Source organism: Bos indicus x Bos taurus, chromosome 24, assembly GCF_003369695.1.
Source record: "Bos indicus x Bos taurus breed Angus x Brahman F1 hybrid chromosome 24, Bos_hybrid_MaternalHap_v2.0, whole genome shotgun sequence".
NCBI lineage: Eukaryota > Metazoa > Chordata > Mammalia > Artiodactyla > Bovidae > Bos > Bos indicus x Bos taurus.
Genome location: NC_040099.1, coordinates 10,976,938 through 10,996,643, shown reverse-complemented (window position 1 = coordinate 10,996,643; position 19,706 = coordinate 10,976,938). Strand labels below are relative to the sequence as shown.

The following is a 19,706-nucleotide window of genomic DNA, read 5'->3' as shown; positions in this document are numbered from 1 at the left end:
CACTGTTTTTCTTTTACATACAGTTGTCTTTATTTGATGAATATTTGTCCACCCATTTAATTCTAAGGACTTCCCTGGTGGAGCAGATGGTAAAGCATCTGCCTACAGTGCAGGAGACCGGGGTTCTATCCCTGGGTCAGGAAGATCCCTTGGAGAAGGAAATGGCACCCCACTCCAGTATTCTTGCCTGGAAAATCCCATGGACGGAGGAGCCTGGTGGGCTACAGTCCATGTGGTCGCAAAGAGTCGAACATGACTGAGTGACTTCACTTTCACTTTACTTTAATTCTAAGTTCCATGAGGAAATGTATGTTTACTTGTATGCGCAACATTGTATAACTATGTCAAAGTCATGTACTAAATGGTTAACTCATATTTGTGAAGTGGAGTATAAATTCATGAACAAGCACGATACATGTGCATGTCTAGGCTCCAACTAGGCCTAAATCTTTTCTTTTGTCTCCACTCAGACGTATAGTTCATATGACAGAAAGACATGTGATAAAGCATTTTAAAATATATAATCTTGTGCTTACTTAGGCAGAAAATATTCCTTTTAATACAGGGATTATCTCCATAGCCACTGAAGAGCAGTTAATACTTCTTCTCCGTAAAAGTTAAAATTTATTTTTTATACATGCTCAAGTAGTTAGAAATTAATATTCTCCCAAGTCATTGAAATGTTAAACTGTCTAACCTTCTAAAAGACTTCCCATTTATTCTCAGCCCCAGGCAAGACTGGGAAATACAACAAACTTCATAAGATATTAATATCCTAAATGGGTATTGTCCCCATGGGCTGAGGCACCCATGGGTTCTCAGGTTTCACTTTTCCTAAACACTGTAATTGAAGGTCAGAAGGCAAGTTTGAAAATACATTTACAACAGAGCATAATAAATAATTGTAAGATGTAGATAATATATGACAAGATCCATTGTACTTATATGAAAGAAAGAGAATTGAGAATTTTGAAATATTTTGTCTTCTAAGGTACTGACTTAAATGAAAATAACATCTAATTCTTACGTCTAATTCTACCCTTCTTCATACCCTCATTACTCTTATGCCGTCACTTCTTCCATCCTTCTGTGCTCAGTTGAACATTTGCTCCATCCCAGCGCCCCACTTTGTGTGGCGTATTTCTCATTTTCAACTGCTTCCAACAGTCCACCCATCACAATTCTTTGGATACTCACCTTTGCTTTCTGTGTCTTAACTCGGTTTGACTTCTTAATGAGAAGTCTTTGTTGGTTAAACTTTCTGCTGCAATTATTTTTGTTTCTAGCAGACCATATAAAAAAGTTTCAGAAACTAAAGTATATAAATCTAAATTTCCTGATGTGTCTTTCTGGGTTCTAGCAACTTTTACCTGAGTTCTCAGCTTTTATCTCTATTAGAACGTCTATGAAGTTCTAAGCTGACAGCATGAGAGAAAGTGCAAAGGCTTTGAAGATAGATGGGAGTACTACTCAACCCAGATTATCATGTTGACCACAGAGAGATTATTTCGTGTCTGAGATAATCTGCTAGTGGGAAAAGACTTATTCCAGAGAATTACTGGGAAGGTCAGCTGATATTCTGCATTCAGACCATCATCTTACTTTACTGTTTTTTTTTCTCTCCCATTTCATTGTTAGGCATAGGTCTTGCCATAAGCTTGATATGCCTTCTACTTTGCTTATTACCTAACTTCATTCTTGGTTTTCCCTCAGGGGAGAAACACAACGTCTTCACTTGCTGTGTTCACAGAATTTTGCATGAATGTTCTTGTAGGTCACAGGATAACTATGAACACATCTCTGTTGCACAACAGCAAGTGCCTGGCCTGTTGCTCATCTCCGTACATGATTCCCGAATCTCTTTGATCTCTCTAGTCCCCACTGTGAGCACAGAAGTTGGCTATCACTATCACATATGGCTAGGTTCAGATTAAGTGACTTGTCCAAGTTGTAACTACTGGGCAAATATCACGCAGCTAATATCAGGAAAGAATGGACTTTTATCAAAGGCCTGCTTGACACCAAAGCTATATGTTAATTTTCAAGTTTGATACCAGAATGTTACAACAGAAACATATTGATCTTTTGTGAACATGTTTTTGCTGTAGCATTCTGGCATGGAGCTTGAAAACTAAAAGGCTCTGGAGTGGTGGACATGATAATATTCAGAAGACAAAAAGGGACAGGGTTGGGAATCTACTTAGCAAAGAGCAAATACTCTACACAGCAGAGTATTTATGGGAATAGACAGGAAATGAATGATGCCTCATTCATTTCAAAACCATGGGTTTTGGAATTACACATCTGCTACTTTGATGAAGCCAGTTGAAAACATTCAAGTGTAGTAAATAAGATGAAAGAAAGATGAAGAGAAAAGCATTTATGTGCCATGGCAACAGGAGAAAGTGGGCAGAAAGCTCAGAAATGTATATCAGTTCCTAAACTGTAGGTTGCAGGTAAAGCAACCTACAGTTGTGGGGGAACCAGGGTCAAACAGGAAAGGAAGTAAAGGAAGTAAAAAAGTACCACAATAAACAAGTGGCTTCCCCCTATTTCTAAAGATCCCCAGTAAGATTATTTTTGTCAGTCACATTCCTACTGATGATGGAAAACAAATAGCAAACACATGCCTAAGAAAGCATATACTTTTCATTGACGATAACAAAATGGTTAAAATTAATTAATGTTTAGATTTTGCTTTTTAAAACAAATTGAGGGTGAAGGCTGGAATATGCTTCACCCCTACTCATTACCTTTAATTACTCCAAATTACTTTGATGTCTTTCTTAGTTTTATATTTTTGTTCTCAAATGTGTTCTTAATGCCAAAGAAAAACCTTAAAGGGTATTTTAAATATAAACTTCTTTTTAAACTGCTGAGAGTAATATACCTCAAACAGTAATCCACTCAGTATATATTTTGGGACTTCCAGACCTTCCAGGAAAACAGTTCTTGTGATTAAAATTGTTAAAAGGATATCTTTTTTGTAGCCAAAGATAATTCACTGACTTTCACTAATGATTATATATTTTTGAATTCTAAAATCCAAGAATGCCTTTCTACTTCATTTTAATTCGTAGGCCATGAAATCTAATATGTTCCCAAGTCAAGCAGCATTAAGTAACTCGTAGCCAGAGCAGAGCAACAGTCATCATTCGTGTATACAGTTGTCCAGCTGCATCTGTGGGGAGCTGATTCCCGAAGTCAAGAACGCTCAAGTCCTTTACGTAAAATGGTGTAATATTTACATATCACCCATGTACATCTTCCGCTTTACTTCAGATCATCTCTAACACCCAATACAATGTAAACGTTATGTCAGTAGTTGCAAATTCAACGTAAATGTTGTATAAATTGTAGCCTAAGTGAAGCAAATTCAAGTTTTGCTCTTTGGAACTTCCTGAAATTGAAAAACAAAAAAAAAGTTTCAATCTGAGTTTGGTTGAATCTTTGGATGTGGAACCTGCCGATCCAGAAGGCCAACTGTATTTCTTAAGAGGCGCAAAAGTGCACATTCAGTTTGAGAAAAGCGAGGTAGATGATCTTATTTGCAAAGGAGAAAGAGGCATGGATATAGACTAGAAATGTATGGACATCAAGGGGGAAGAGGACGATAGGATGGATTGGGACTGGTGTATACACTACTGATACTATGCATGCTGCTGCTGCTGCTGCTAAGTCGCTTCAGTCATATCCAACTCTGTGCGACCCCATAGACGGGAGCCCACCAGGCTCCCCCGTCCCTGGGATTCTCCAGGCAAGAATACTGAGGTGGGTTGCCATTTCCTTCTCCAATGCATGAAAGTGAAAAGTGAAAGTGAAGTCTCTCAGTCATGTCCGACTCCTAGGGACCCCATGGACTGCAGCCTACCAGGCTCCTCCATCCATGGGATTTTCCCGGCAAGAGTACTGGAGTGGGGTGCCTGCCATTGCCTTCTCCGGATACTGTGTATAAAATGGATTAATTGGCAGGAAGCTACTGTATAGCACATGGAACTCTGCTCAATGCTCTGGGTTGACCAAAATAGGAAGGAGATCCAGAGAAGACCAGATATATGTATATGGCTGATTCACTTTGCTATACAGCAGAAACTAGCACAACATTGTAAAGCGACTAAACTCCAAAAAAATTAACTTACAAAAAGTATATTCAGTTTGTTTAAAAGTATAGCCAGTGTAGTTGTTTGTCTCTGTTTTCCAGTGCAAACATCTCCTTTATTATGCATGTTTTGATAAAAGAAAAACTCCTAATGTTAAAGAAATGATTGATTTCTTCCACCAATCTTTGGCTACTGCTAAAACCTTACAACCTGTAGGCATAACACCTGTAGGCATAATACATTAAAAACTCAGTTCAGTGTTTCATGCTGAAAGTGGGACTCTATTAGAGGGAAGCTTTTAATGTTTGTATAGGGTCTGACGTACTGGATTTTATTTAACAGCTGAGTTTCCTAGACAAGTACTAGGCATTTCTTCAAAGAACCCAGCCAAATGCTATAATCCATTTCCCTCGGAAACGGCAGTTGTTAAATTAGACCCCAAACATTTATGAATGTCGCTTTGCCTTTCCAGCAATTAAAAGAGTTCCAAAAAAAAAAAGAAAGAAAGGTCCCTTTGTGTTTCATGGCTTTGAAATTATTATGTTAATCCTGAGCTGGTCCTCCCATGAGCTCTGTCAAATGCTTTGGAGGTTACATTCAAGAGGGTGGCATCATTCTGAACTGGTGTGGGAAAGGGTTTCTTGATGTATAAAAAGTGTTTGATATTAAAGGCGTTTTAGCAATTTGAGCGCATCTACTGCTGTGAGTTCCCGCCTAAGTAGGCAGCCCATTCATTTCCCTTTAAAGGACAAACACCTGAAATCAACACCAGAGACCTACTTTCCCCAGGATGGAGGGGGTAACCGGTGAGTTGACTGAAACTGTCCCTTTGCTATTTCCTTGTCATAGTGCTGATCCTCCTGATCGTCACCATGAGAAGACGGAAAAAAGAGCCCCTGATTTTCGACGAAGAGAGAGATATCAGAGAAAACATCGTCCGATACGACGACGAGGGTGGGGGAGAGGAAGACACGGAAGCCTTCGACATGGCCGCGCTCAGAAACCTCAACGTCATGAGAGACACCAAGACCCGGAGGGATGTGACCCCGGAAATCCAGTTTTTGAGTCGACCGACTTTTAAAAGCATCCCGGATAATGTCATTTTCCGGGAATTTATTTGGGAGAGACTGAAAGAAGCCGACGTGGATCCCTGCGCCCCGCCTTATGATTCCTTGCAGACGTACGCCTTCGAGGGGAATGGCTCGGTGGCGGAATCTCTCAGCTCCCTAGATTCCATCAGCTCAAACTCTGATCAGAATTATGACTACCTTAGTGACTGGGGACCGCGTTTTAAACGCCTCGCAGACATGTATGGAAACGGCCAGGAGAGCTTGTACTCATAGCCCTGGAGACCTTCGTTTGAAAGGTACTGAAGGAAAAGTAAAGGCAAAAAAAAAAAAGAAAAAAAAAAACAGCAACACAAACAAAAGACGTGCAGAACACAAGAACTCCGCTTGCTAAAGGGAAATGGTTGTAAATATTCCTCCATTTTTAACTGTTTAGGTTTCTGCCTTGGTGAAGCAAATCTTCATTAGACTTGTCCAAGGGACTGCACTGACCACAGACTCTGAGCATTTGAAAGCTTTTTTGATGGAAAAAAAAAAAAAAAAGAAATGCTCAGTGGTTTGTGAATAGACAGCAACTCTCAGATACCTGCAAAGGCACCCAGCCTTCTGAGTGAGTAGTGCAGTGATGGTATCGGCAGTGAGGGAGTAATACACCATATGCCAGGAAAAAGTCCTGGAACTTCTTGCATATCAAAACTTGGGACAAATTTAATTTACAGTGATGCTTTCTGCTTGCTAGATTAGAGCATCCAGCAGAATTTTATTGCTGTAGGTTAGCAAATATATTTTATTTCGCAATATAAAAATTCTCAGAAAATCCTCCCCAGTCCTCCAATACAAGCCAATAAAATTTGGTTTAAGGCAACATAAACCGTTGTTTAGCAGATAAATCCAGAAGTGTTCCAAATAAGCAACAGGTAAATCATTCTTAAAGTTGGCAATCTTTTTGAGATACTTGTGTAGGTATGAAAAAAAGTTGCTGTCTATTCGTTGCCTTTTTTTTTTATTATCTCTTCTGATTTGTACAGGAGACTACCTTTTCTTTTTTTATTTGACACATGGTGTTATATTTATTTTGGAGCTCCAATCTCCACTCAATTCAGGTCCATCTTCCTGCCTCGGAATATTAAGCTCATCAGAACATGTTGATTTGTTTCCACTCTGAGCTACATGAAGGAAATGAAGCATAGAAATAGAAAGAAAGAAAAAAAAAGGTTGAGCAATTGAGCCCTTAATACTGTTCACATCTCAGAGAGGAACACAGCTACAAGGACATAGAAGTTGTCTGTCTGAGCCATTAGAATTTAGAGAACATTGGAAGGAAGTGTATTATAGAAGGAAGATTTCAGAGAGAATTGAGATTTTCTTTGATGCAAGATTTATTTTTCAAGGTAACAAGTTCTAGAAGCTCCAAAAACTTTTGAGAATTTGTTTTCCCCTCCTCCTTTGCTGTAAAAATATGGACAGATTTTTTTGAATATATCTTAAACAATGTAATGTTATAAATTTCAAAATCCATCTTTCAATTCTGATGCAAATATGTTCCTCAAGAATTATCCAAATAGTGTATACTTTCTGTACCAGTTTAGACGTGCCAAAGTGAGCAGAGGAAATTCAAGTAATCACATGTGTTTGAGAAAAAGAATTTTATGACGAAAGTGTTATTTCTACCTAACATTATTTTCTAGGTTAATACTAGTTTAATGTGAATATAGTCAAGTAAGAATGAATTTTTTTTTCTTTTTACCTTTTAAAAAGGGTTTATTGATGGGTTCTAATAAATCTACAGATAGTGGACATTGTATAGGAAATTGTGTTTCTAAAAGTGCTTTCTGAAAGACAAACACTGGAACCAGAGTATCAGTATTTTGATTACATGAGGAGAAACTCTGTAGGATTCTGTAAAATTGCAGCCCACCTTTAGAAATGAAGTATGTGAAAGTGGCCTTCAGCTTCATCAAAATAAATAATTCAATAAATACGATTATCTGTAAACAGTTCTTTCATTTGAATAGTTTTATAGACATTGTTTCATGACTAGACATGCTTCTTGCTGTATTAATACACATATGCATATGCAAAACCAATTGTATAACAGAGTAAAGGATACTGTTCATGACTTTTAATCACATACGTTTTTCAGATTACAAAAGTAAAGCATAGTACATTCACCCAAGTCCATAAAATCAGAATGCAGGGCAGGAATGATATAAATGTTAAGTCAGCAAGGTGCTGAGAATATGATTGTATAATAATCCCCTTGTCCACAAGAAGATAGTACATTTGGGTTATGATGTCACAGCTGCTGATTGTTGCATAAATGGAAGTTTGAATGTACTTTAGAAAAGGAACATCACACCATTCATCTTGCTTTCTCTCCTTTTAAAGTATATATATTTTCTTCTTTTTTCAAAAAAAATTTCATATTTGCCAGTAAATGATTGGGGGGAAGGCTTTAATTTAAATAAAGATTTGAAATTCTTGCATATACTCAATTGCCATTTTGTGTGTGAAAGATGATGATAATTCGGTATTGAACTTGATTCATTGGTGTTTAAAAGAAATCTTGAGATGGCTGCAAGTGTGTCCCTAATAGAGAATTTATATGAAGTATTCTAGCTAAGCTTCTTTTAATGATAGTGAATGTTATTTTAGTTCTCTTTTTTTTCTTCTGAAATCTAGGGTTATATATGTTTATCTGACATGCTTGAGAGAGAGGCTCTGTTGTAAACCCAGAGAATAGTCAATGAACAAAAATCAGTGTTAGAGCTAGTTACAGAATTTTCCAAAAGCGTCTAAATAAATACCTGTTATATCATCTAACCACTAAAATTCAGTGGTGGACTGGAGCCAGCTCGGAACAGCTCCTAAGTACCAATTCTGCATATTTCTTCCCGATTCTGCTTCTAGTGATAATATCTTGGTAGGTCAGCCATGGTGGTAATAGACCTTCACAGAAATAAGCAAACACTACCTTTTCTTTTTTTGAGAACTGTTAATAGTTGGTAGCTGTTTACTAACACTTCACTGCTTGCTTTATAAAAGGAAATCTAGTTGTAAATACAGTATGAATGAATAGAATATCAAATGATGACATGAGAGCAATATGTGCCCTGTTCTACTACTAAATACAGATTCATGTAGTCGTGACTTCCTAGTTTCAGATCCTTGGAGCTACAGGTAGAAAGGAGGGGACCCGCTTCATATGGGATGCAGAAAATGGTTGGGAAGTCAACAACTTTACATATTTTCCATTTGTCCCTGTGGGGGCACCATTAGAAACTGAAGGTATACAAAGTAATGCATATTTTGGACAATTTCATTTCTTAAAATTAATTGCATTTAACTTGTTACCTTCCAACTCAAAGAAATAAACTCAGGCCTCTACTCTAGATTATTACTCTTGGATAATTTTAAGTCAGCATAAAGAATAGGAAAGCTAAACCTTATCAAGAAAGTGGAATTTTGCTGATCAAGCCTAAATTATGATTCCGGATGTGCACTATGCTAAAGCAATATTCCAAAGTCAGTTGCAGACCAAAATTAGGAAGGAGAGAAGAAGACAAGATGCTGTACAGAGGCAATGAGTAGATCTTTCTACAAGCAGTCATCTAGATGAAGCTGGTCAACTTTTTCCTTTGGTGGGAAGCTCAGCTGAGGCTGACTGCAGTTACAGTTAGGCAAGAAATAATAATGTGAGGGTTTTGCTACCCGCCTATTCACTCTGCCCTCTGAAAATGTCTTACATTTATTTTAACTTCACGCACAATTACATCTACCACACTGGATGACGAGCAGTCTTCGGCAATTATTCTCATGTAAATGGCATAGTTGTATAAGGTAGGAATTGTATTTGTGGTATGGTGCACATGCTCAAAGAACTTACATGCAAATAAAGTGTTAGCATCATATTCAAATATAAAATCCAAAAGAGCTTAAGATAAAGTTAGATATACTGCAAGAGGCAAAAAGCATCTTGTTTAAATATTTTAACATTGTTAAGTACTACTTACAAATATTAAGCATCAAATTTTCCATGTTATTTTGACACCTTTTGACTTCAGCCACCTGATGAGAAGAGGTGACTCGTTGGAAAAGACTCTGATGCTGGGAAGGACTGAAGGCAGGAGGAGAAGGGGCAACAGGCATCACCAACTCAATGGACAGGAGTCTGAGCAAACTCAGGGAGATAGTGAAGGACAGAGAAGCCTGGCGTGCTGCAGTTCATGGGGTCACAAAGAGTTGGACATGGCTGAGTGACTGAACAACAACAAAAGTTGACTTTCAAACTGTTCTAACTACCCAAGTTGTTTCTAAATCATTATTTGAAAGTTTATGGGCTGCCGTCTATGGGGTTGCACAGAGTCGGACACGACTGAAGCAACTTAGCAGCAGCAGCAGATCTAATTAAAGTTGATTGAAAGAAAGCTTGGACTTACTCTAAACTGTTTCTGATCAGGGATGTCTGGGGACAAATGGAACGTATGTGACAGTTAACACATAAGAAAATTCATTTTCTGTTTGTCTAGGTAGTTTATTTGAACTTAAATCTATCAGTTTAGTTCAGTCACTCAGCGTTTCTGACTCTTTGCGACCCCATGCACTGCAGCACACGAGGCTTCCCTGTTCATCACAGACTCCTGGAGATTACTCAAACTCATGTCGATCGAATCAGTGATGCCATCCAAACATCTCATCCTTTTGTCTCATTCTCCTCCCACCTTCAATCCTTCCCAGCATCAGAGGCTTTTCTAGTGAGTCAGGTCTTTGTATCAGGTGGTCAAAATAGTGCAGCTTCAGTAACATTCCTTCCAATGAATATTCAGGACTTATTTCCTTTAGGATGGACTGGTTGGATCTCCTTAAAGTCCAAGGGACTTTCAAGAGTCTTCTCTAACACCACAGTTCAAAAGCATCAATTCTTCAGCATTCAGCTTTCCTTATAGTCCAACTCTCCCATCCATACATGACTACTGGAAAAACCATAGCTTTGATTAGATGGACCTTTGTTAGTAAAGTAATGTCTCTGTTTTTTAATATTCTGTCTAGGTTTGTCATAACTTTTCTTCCAAGGAGCAAGCGTCTTTTAATTTCATGACTACAGTCACCATCTGCAGTGAGTTTAGGGCCCCCCAAAATAAAGTCTCTCACTGTTTCCATTCTTTCCTCATTTACTATGAAGTGATGGGACCAGATGCCATGATCTTAGTTTTCTGAATGTTGAGTTTTAAGCCAACTTTATCACTCTCTCTTTCACTTTCATCAAAAGGCTCTTTAGTTCTTCTTTGCTTTCTGCCATAAAGGTGGTGTCATCTGCATATATGAGGTTATTGATATTTCTCCCGGCAATCTTGATTCCAGCTTGTGCTTCATCCAGCCCAGCATTTCGCATGATGTACTCTGCATAGAAGTTAAATAAGCAGGGTGACAATATGCAGCCTTGACATACTTCTTTCCTGATTTGGAACCAGTCTGTTGTTCCATGTCCAGTTCTAACTGTTGCTTCCTGACCTGCATACAAATTTCTCAAGAGGCAGGTCAGGTGGTCTGGTATTCCCATCTCTTTCAGAATTTTCCACAGTCTGTTGTGACCCACACAGTCAAAGGCTTTGGCATTGTCAATAAAGCAGAAGTAGATGCCTTTCCAGAACTCTTGCTTTTTCGATGATCCAGTGGATGTTGGTTATTTGATCTCTGATTCCTCTGCCTTTTCTAAAACCAGCTTGAACATCTGGAATTTCACTGTTCATGTACTGTTGAAGCCTGGCTTGGAGAATTTTGAGCATTACTTTGCTAGTGTGTGAGATGAGTGAAATTTTGTGGGAGTTTGAACATTCTTTGGCATTGCCTTTCTTTGGGATTGGAATAAAAACTGACCTTTTCCAGTCCTGTGGCCACTGATGAGTTTTCCAAGTTTACTGGCATATTGAGTGCAGCATGTTAACAGCATCATTTTTTAGGATTTGAAATAGCCCAACTGGAATTCCATCACCTCCACTAGCTTTGTTTGTAGTGATGCTTCCTAAAGCCCACTTGACTTCACGTTCCAGGTTGACTGTCTTTAGGTGAGTGATCACACTAAATGAGTGGTTATCTGGGTCATGAAGATCTTTTTTGTATAGTTCTGTGTATTCTTGCCACCTCTTCTTAGTATCTTCTGCTTCTGTTAGGTCCATACCATTTCTGTCCTTTATTGTGCCCATCTTTGCATGAAATGTTCCCCTGGTATCTCTAATTTTTTGAAGAGATCTCTAGTCTTTCCCATTCTATTGTTTTCCTCTATTTCTTTGCATTGATCACTGAGGAAGGCTTTCTTATCTCTTTTGCTATTCTTTGGAACTGTGCATTCAAATGGGTATATCTTTCCTTTTCTATAGTCAATTATTTTTAAATTATTAACATATATTGTGTATATATTCCATGGTATATGAAAGTTTAGGAAAACTAACATAATAAGATTAAGTAACAAATCATCATCATAATCAAAAGAACAAGAAAGGAATAATAGCATTTCCATTTTCAGTGTAATTGAAATTGTTTCAGAAGAGTGGGATTAGCCCTTAAGAAAAATGGGAGTTATTTGAGGCTGTGACTTGGCAGGTACTATAAAGTATAATTCCAGGAGTAATTTTTCAAGCAAAAAGGAGACAGCCTGTGTGTGCAACATTCTTGACACTTTTTCATTATTATGCTGCCTTGTACTGGCTTGGATCTTAAAAGAACAGGTGTGTGTGTATGATTGAGTGACATTGGAAAGTATGTCTGAAACGACCTTAAAAAATAACCTAATATTATCTTGTTAATTCCAGTGTATTATTGTCATTTGGCAAATGCCTATTAAGCAATAAGACAAAGTCTGATAAATTCAAGGGAGCAATATTTTGTTTGCTTAAGAATCTAAATTGGGAAAGGATTGTGGTGTTAAGGGGACAGCATTTAGCTGAACTATCTGGATAACTGTCTTCCTCGTTTTCTTTTTATTGTGTAGATGCCATCTCATTGTCAACACAGAGTGTGGAATGTGAATTATTTATTGTGACTTGTCACCAGGCTTTGGCTTGTTGAGCATCACTGGTGTAAGAGGAAGCACCCCTTGTCCGTGGTTATCAAATCTGGGTAGAAGTCAGTTCCAGCACATTTTGGCTGTGCCCTGGATACCACTCTAATTCTCTGAACCTTTATATCTTTGTGATTAAAACTGAGTTAATTACCATCCTGTCTGTTTTAGAAGCTTGTGAGATGATTAAGTGAAAATGCTGTGTAAACTGTAAAGCACTGTAAAAATGTAAGGCTTTATTATGGAAAATTATGGAAATTATGTAATAAGATTGATTATATTTCCTCTTAGTGGTAAACATGGATAATTTCTGGCTTGGGAAATATGCAATAAGGGAAAAAACATGCAATTAATATCCTAAGTTGGGAAAAGACACAATTGATATTATTAATTGAAGCAACTACTTTAGAACAGGTATTTTATAAAGTCTTTCATGAGTTTGGGTAAACTCCAGGAGTTGGTGATGGACAGGGAGGCCTGGCGTGCTGTGGTTCATGGGGTCGCAAAGAGTCAGACACGACTGAATGATTGAACTGAACTGAACTTATAAGGTCTTTGCAGGTTGAGATCCAAACCAAACTAATTTAACTGCTAATAAGAGTTAAGCAAATCAGCATGGGCATACTGATAGAGAATTCAATAATTCTGTCAGTCATGACTGGTGCTTGTGTAATTAATCATTTATATACTTCAAAGAATTAGAGTAGAATAATACTGACTTAATATGAAAACCATTCTGTACTCTTGATGACTTGAAAGCATTTTCAATATCTTCCAATAGCCTTTTATAAATGAAGAAGCCATCAGAAATTAAAAAATAATATGCATAGGTACTACTGATATGTTAGTCTACGCATAAAATGAGCATTAAGAAATCTTCTTTGTGTGTGTGTGTGTGTGTGTGTAATAAAGTTTTATTGAAGTATAAAGGAGATAGAGAAAGCTTCTGACATAGGCATCAGAAGGGGGCAGAAAGAGTACCCGCCAAAATCTTCTACTCAGGAATTAGTTATCTGGTTATTCAAAGCTCCCATGAACAAGCATTATAAATAAATACATTAGTAGCTATATAACTACTAAGAATGTTGCTACAATATACACTCAAATTAACTCTTACATTTTTGTTGCATTAACTGATGAAATTATGCTGCTAATGACTGATATTTTTAAAAGCAGGAAAAATTATATGATTCACTATCTTATTGCTACATGCTATATTTTTTATGAATATAAATACTATGTTTATGTATCTCAAGATATGGAATGTATAGTTTGTTGAATATGACCAGTTCTTCAAAAGAAATCAACTTTTTAAACAACAGATCAGATAACTACATAGCAATTGCATTTTGTCTGTAATAATTTAAAACATGTTGGGGGAGTGTGTAATTTCCTTGGTTCTGTCTCCCCACAGCAAGTGGGCCTTAGGAAGCATCAGTACAAACAAGCTAGTCAAGGTGATGGAATCCCAGTTGAGATATTTCAAATCCTAAAGGATGATGCTGTGAAAGTGCTGCACTCAATATGCCAGTAAACTTGGAAAACTCATCAGTGGCCACAGGACTGGAAAAGGTCAGTTTTCATTCCAATCACAAAGAAAGGCAATGCCAAAGAATGTTCAAACTACCACACAATTGCACTCGTCTCACACACTAGCAAAGTAATGCTCAAAATTCTCCAAGCCAGGCTTCAACAGTACATGAACAGTGAAATTCCAGATGTTCAAGCTGGATTTAGAAAAGGCAGAGGAGCCAGAGATCAAATAACCAATATCCACTGTTTCATCGAAAAGCAAGAGAGTTCCAGAAAAACATCTACTTCTGCTTTATTGACTACAGCAAACTCTTTGTGTGGATCACAACAAATTGTGGAAAATTCTTAAAGACATGGGAGTAGCAGACCACCTGACCTGCCTCCTGAGAAATCTGTATGCAAGTCAAGAAGCAACAGTTAGAACTGGACATGGAACAACAGACTGGTTCCAAATCAGGAAAGGAGTATGTCAAGGCTACATATTGTCACCCTGCTTATTTAACTTCTATGAAGAGTTCATCATGTGAAATGCTGGGCTGGATGAAGCACAAGCTGGAATCAAGATTGCTGGGAGAAATGTCAATAACCTCAGATACACAGATGACACTACCCACATGGCAGAAAATGAAGAGGAACTAAAGAGCCTCTTGATGAAAGTGAAAGAGGAGAGTGAAAAAGTTGGCTTAAAACTCAACATTCAGAAAACAAAGATCATGACATCTGGTCCCATCACTTCATGGGAAATAGATGGGAAGGCAATAGAAACAGTAGGAGACTTTATTTTGGGGGGCTCTAAAATCACTGCACTGCAGATGGTGACTGAAGTCATGAAATGAAAAGATGCTTGCTCCTTGGAAAAAAAAAAAAAGTATGACCAACCTACACAGCATATTGAAAAGCAGAGACCTTACTTTGCCAACAAAGGTCTGTCTAGTCAAAGCTATGGTTTTTCCAGTAATCATGTATGGATGTGAGAGTTGGACTATAAAGAAAGCTGAATGCCAAAGAATTGATGCTTTTGAACTGTGGTGTTGGAGAAGACTCTCAAGAGTCCCTTGGACTGCAAGGAGGTCCAACCAGTCAATCCTAAATAAAGTCAGTCTTGACTATTCATTGGAAGGATTGATGCTGAAGCTGAAACTCCAATACTTTGGCCACCTGATGTGAAGAACCGACTCATTGAAAAGACCCTGATGCTGGGAAAGACAGAATGCAGGAGGAGAAGGGGATGACAGAGGATGAGATGGTTGGATGGCATCCCTGACCTGACACAATGAATATGAGTTTGAGTAATCTCCAAGAGTTTGTGATGGACAGTGAGGGCTGGTGTGCTGCAGTCCATGGGGTTGCAAAGTCTGATGTGACTGAACTGAGGAGAAGGATCCCCCAAAGAGAGACTGTAGCCACCCCCGAGGACTCTCTAGCTCGTTCTTGAGATCCTGTAGGAGCTGAATGTTTTTCTTGAGTACTGTGAGGCTTTCTTTAATTTAGCTGGAGGTATTTGCCCGGAAACAACACATCTCATTCAAGATGGCTCAAGGCCCTCCTTGTTCAGGAATCAGGACAAGAGATCTATCTCCTGTCTATTTTGGAGTGCAACTCCTGCCAAGCTGTGTTGGTTCCTTAGAGCTGTCCTGAGAAATCTTATCCCACAAACTTAATTATGGGGGTATTCATTAGAGTGGCACTCATTTGTAGTCCTGAATAGGTATCTGAGCTCTCTCAGGGGCTCACAGGTGTATTGAATGTCCTCTTCTGTTTTCTTCCATGGCTTGACTCGTGAATAGTGAATCCAGGAGTCATGTCCTGGTACCTTGACTGCTGTGGGGGTAGAAAGTTTTACAGGGTAGGGGCCCTTCCATGTAGGCTGGTGTTGAGCCTTTGGGGACCCATCTTTCCAGACTTTAAAGGACTACTGGAGAATATACTGGTGGCTGTTTAGAATCTTTTGGGTCCTGGTTGACACCCCACAAGCATATATCCTGTTGGAATTGCCCAATGGCCATGGTTTAAGACCAGAGGGACTGAGGCTCTGGATCGAGGAAGAGGTCATTGACATAAACAAAAGGTCTCCCATATAGCATCTCATAAGGACTAAGACCAACCTGTTCCTTGGGGGCAATACAAGTGCAAAGGAGAACCATTGGTAAAGCTTCCTTTCATCCCAGCGAGGTTTCCTGGGTTATCTTTTTTATCACGGACTTTAAGAATTGGTTGGCTCTTTCTTTGTAATTTCCCTCATAGCTCAGTTGGTAAAGAATCTGCCTGCAATGAGAAGACCCTGGTTCAATGCCTGGGTCAGGAAGATCTCCTGGAGAAAGGCTACCCACTCCAGTATTCTTGGGCTTCCCTTGTGGCTTAGCCAGTAAAGAATCTGCCTGCAATGTGGGAGACCTAAGTTTGATCCCTGGGTTGGGAAGATCCCCTGGAGAAGGGAAGGCTACCCCCTCCAGTATTCTGGCCTGGAGAATTCCATGGACTAAGTCCATGGGGTCGCAAAGAGTTGGACACAACTGAGTAACTTTTGTATTTTGGCTCTTTCTGCTTTTCCTGAAGACTGAGCCTTCCAGGCACAATGAAGATAGTAAGTAATGGCCAATGCTTTAGAGACACCTTGGGTGATATTAGAAGGAAATGATGCCCCATTTTCACTTTGTAATGACCTTGGCAGACCAAATCTCAGAATGATTTCATGGAGCAGTTTTTTACCACCTCCTCAGCCTTCCCAGTCTAGGTAAGAAAGCCTTCAATCCATCCTGTGGTTGTATCTATTACAACTAATAGGTATTTGTACCCTTGAGAAACTGGCATCTGGGTGAAGTCCATCTGCCAGTCCTCTCCTGGGTAGATCCCATGTTGTTGGACGGGCTGGGCCAGCTGGGGTCTTTGAGCTCCTTGGGGGTTGTTTAATTGGCAAGTGGCACAAGAGGAGACCACTTGCCTTATAGTTGTTTGGAGGCCTGTTCCTCTGAAGGACCTTTCTAGTAATTTTTGGAGGGCCTTCTTCCCTAAATGAGTGGCGGCATGTAAGGAGTTAACCAACTTCCATTGGAGGTTCCCAGGCAGAAAAAAGAGTCCCTCCTTTTGGAACCACCCCATACAATCTTCTTGAAAACCCTCACTCTTAGTTTAAAAAGTCTCACTTTCAGTATATGAAGGAGTTTCTGGCAAATTAGTCTGTGGAACCAAGGTGCCAGCCCTTATCATTGTTCTGTAACCCTGCTCTCTTAGCTGCCTCATCAGCTGCTTGGTTCCCTCATGCCACGTCTGTGCCCCCTTTTTGGTGTCCTTTATAGTGGGAGATTGAAACCTCAGTGGGCAGATGGACTGACTCTGAGAGGCTAAGGATTTGATCACCACATTTGATTGGGGACCCTCGGGTGGTCAAGTGGCCTCTTTCTTTCCAAATAGCCACATGTGCATGTAGCACCAGAAAGGCATACTTGGAGGCAGTGTAAACGGCTACTCTTTTTCCTTTTCCCAGCTTTAAAGATTGATTCAGGGCTATGAGCTCAGCCAATTGGGCTGAAGTAAACTGGTGACAAAGGTTTAGCCTCTATGGTCTCAAAACTGGAGACTATTGCATATCCAGCTCTTCTTTTCCCATCCAAGAGAAATGCTTCCATCAGTGTACCAGATTTCCTCAGGATTGGTCAGAGGATCTTCTGACAACCCCTCTCGGGGTTTTGTCCAGTGGTCCAAAGTTTCTAGGCAAGAGTGAAAGGGGAGAGAGCCCTCGGGGGTACACAGGAGGCTAGCTGGGTTAAGAACCACACAAAGGGATATAGTCAGGCCTAGATTTTCCATTAGTTCTACTTGATATCTGAGGATTCTTTGTTCAGACATCCATAAATGGCCTCTCCCACTCAGGAGTTGTTTCACTTGGTTGCTGGTAAAAATAGTTTGCCCCCATAAGAGAGTTTTAAAGCATCTTCTATCAAGTCATCAATAGCTGGAAGATTTAGAAGGCAGGGAACAATCTTTTCCCAATAAGGGAGTAGGACACTCAGGGACCACCAGAAACTTGTGGGAAATATTTTTCATCCCAGTAACAAAGAAGTGCTCAGGTAAGTCTTTTTGTTAGTGTTTTTCCTGTAGCACCCCAAATGGTACAGATTTGGGAGGAGAAGGCTCTGGAATAGGAGGTTAGAACACAGTAGGTAGCCCCTGAGTCAACTAAGAAATTCTTGCACCTACCTACCACATCCAGTTGGCTCCAGCCCCGTGATGGTTATCTGTGAAAGGCGGGGTGGCTGGAATGGGCTTCAGTCCTGTTGAACCATCATGAGGGGAGACTTGGCACTTGACCTTGAGGCCCACGGGTTCCGAGGGCAGAGTTCCACCCACAGCCCCAGTTGATGGCATTTGTAGCAAACTGTTTTAGAAGACTTTCCATGGTTTGCACACTCTTTGGCCCAATGTCCTGCCTGTCTAAAGATTAGGCATTTGCCTCATGCTTTGTCCTTCAAGGACTTGGGGTTTGCCTTAGGGCTTCCCTGGAGGGTGGCCAGCATCTGGGCATGCCTTGTCTCCTTCCTTCTCTCCCTCTCCTGGGCCTGGCCTCTCCTGGCCTCCCTCTCCTATTCTCTGTTATAAAAGGTATTGGTGGCTGTCTGGACGATCTCATCTGAAGAGGCAGATAGGTCCTGCTGCTGTAGCTGTTGTAATTTTATCCTGATGTCTGATGCACATTGAGACAGAAATTTGTCCTTTAAAATCACACTTTGGAGGGCCTCTTTTAGACTTTCCAGAAAGGCAATGTGGTTCCCATTGCACTCCTAAGTTATTGCTGAGTTTGGGCATAATCCCACAACTAATAGGCTTCCTTCTATTTCCATGGGTGGACTTCCTTAGGGGTGAGTCTTTCTGAAGCTTATCCTACCCAGTACTGTTGCAACCTGAGAGCCAGGAGTCCCCGGGTCACGGTGCAGATCCCCAGGCAGCTTGAAGCATGACAACCTCCTGGGACCCCTGGACTGGCAGATCCCTGAGCAGGGTGATGCATCACAACTTTTTGAGGACAAGATCCCTAGGCAGATTGAGGCAGGTCAACTTTCTGGGACCCCCGGACTGGAGTTGGGCATCCCCAAGGCCTCCAACATGACCAATGCTGGGTAGGATTAAGGGGCTGTACTCTTAACTCATTACTGGTTTGTCCACCAGGATGGGAATAGATATCATGATGAAAAACAATCCAAGTCTGTGCCCTGAGGCTGGGAACCTGTTGAAACAGCCATAAGCCTCATCCTCTTATTGCTCTGAGGGAATGTAAACCACTGATTTCCTTCCCTAGTCCTCCAAAAGAACAGCTTAGGGTGTTTCCAATGGTGAAAATTTCATTGTTATAGACCCACTTTAGGTAATAACAGAGGTAATGACAAAGGAGTGGGTTATTTGGTCCTGTTAAGGGCATTAGGGGTATTTTAATAATAAGCTGCATGGAAAAATGTTGCCTACAAGGAGGCAGGGTCCTGGTTGTAGGATTTAGGAAGTGGTTTAAGAACAAATTGGTAAGAGGCAACAGACCAGATGTTCCATAAAAGTGGAGTGGAGATTTGATGTAGGGGTATGTTTGTAACTTTGGGAGAAGGATGGTAAGGGTTTGGGCCCAAACGGCCTGCAGGGCTGATTCCCAAAGTGTCAAACATTATCCCTGGAAGCCCAATTGCCCTTGAGGGGATGCCACCAGATAGACTTCTAACAGGCATTGTGTGCCTGTTACCCGCCCTCTAGGGTTCACTGAGAGATGCTATTGTGGCACATGTTGTAAGAAACATGGAAGATGAAGGCCTGAATATCTAGAAAGATTGGATATTATACAGTATTTCTCCCCCAAGGGCCATTTATTTTCTGGTTGTCCCTCAAGAAGATTGTGGAGGCATCATTGTGGGCCTGGGTGGCTGTGCTCAGAAGAGCAAACAGGAGGGAAGGGGGCAGGGCTCAACTTTT

General features: G+C 40.1%; 1 protein-coding gene across 1 annotated transcript in view; it reads left to right on the top strand.

Annotated features, from left to right (window-relative positions):
* CDH7 (cadherin 7) overlaps window positions 1–7,162 on the top strand; it is a 147,934-nt gene extending 140,772 nt beyond the window's left edge. Inside the window, exon 12 of the mRNA XM_027525970.1 lies at window positions 4,950–7,162. Within this exon, the coding sequence (XP_027381771.1) occupies window positions 4,950–5,443 (494 nt within the window). The 3' untranslated portion in view covers window positions 5,444–7,162. The remainder of the gene's footprint in view (window positions 1–4,949) is intronic.
* The last annotated feature ends 12,544 nt before the right edge of the window (window positions 7,163–19,706 follow it).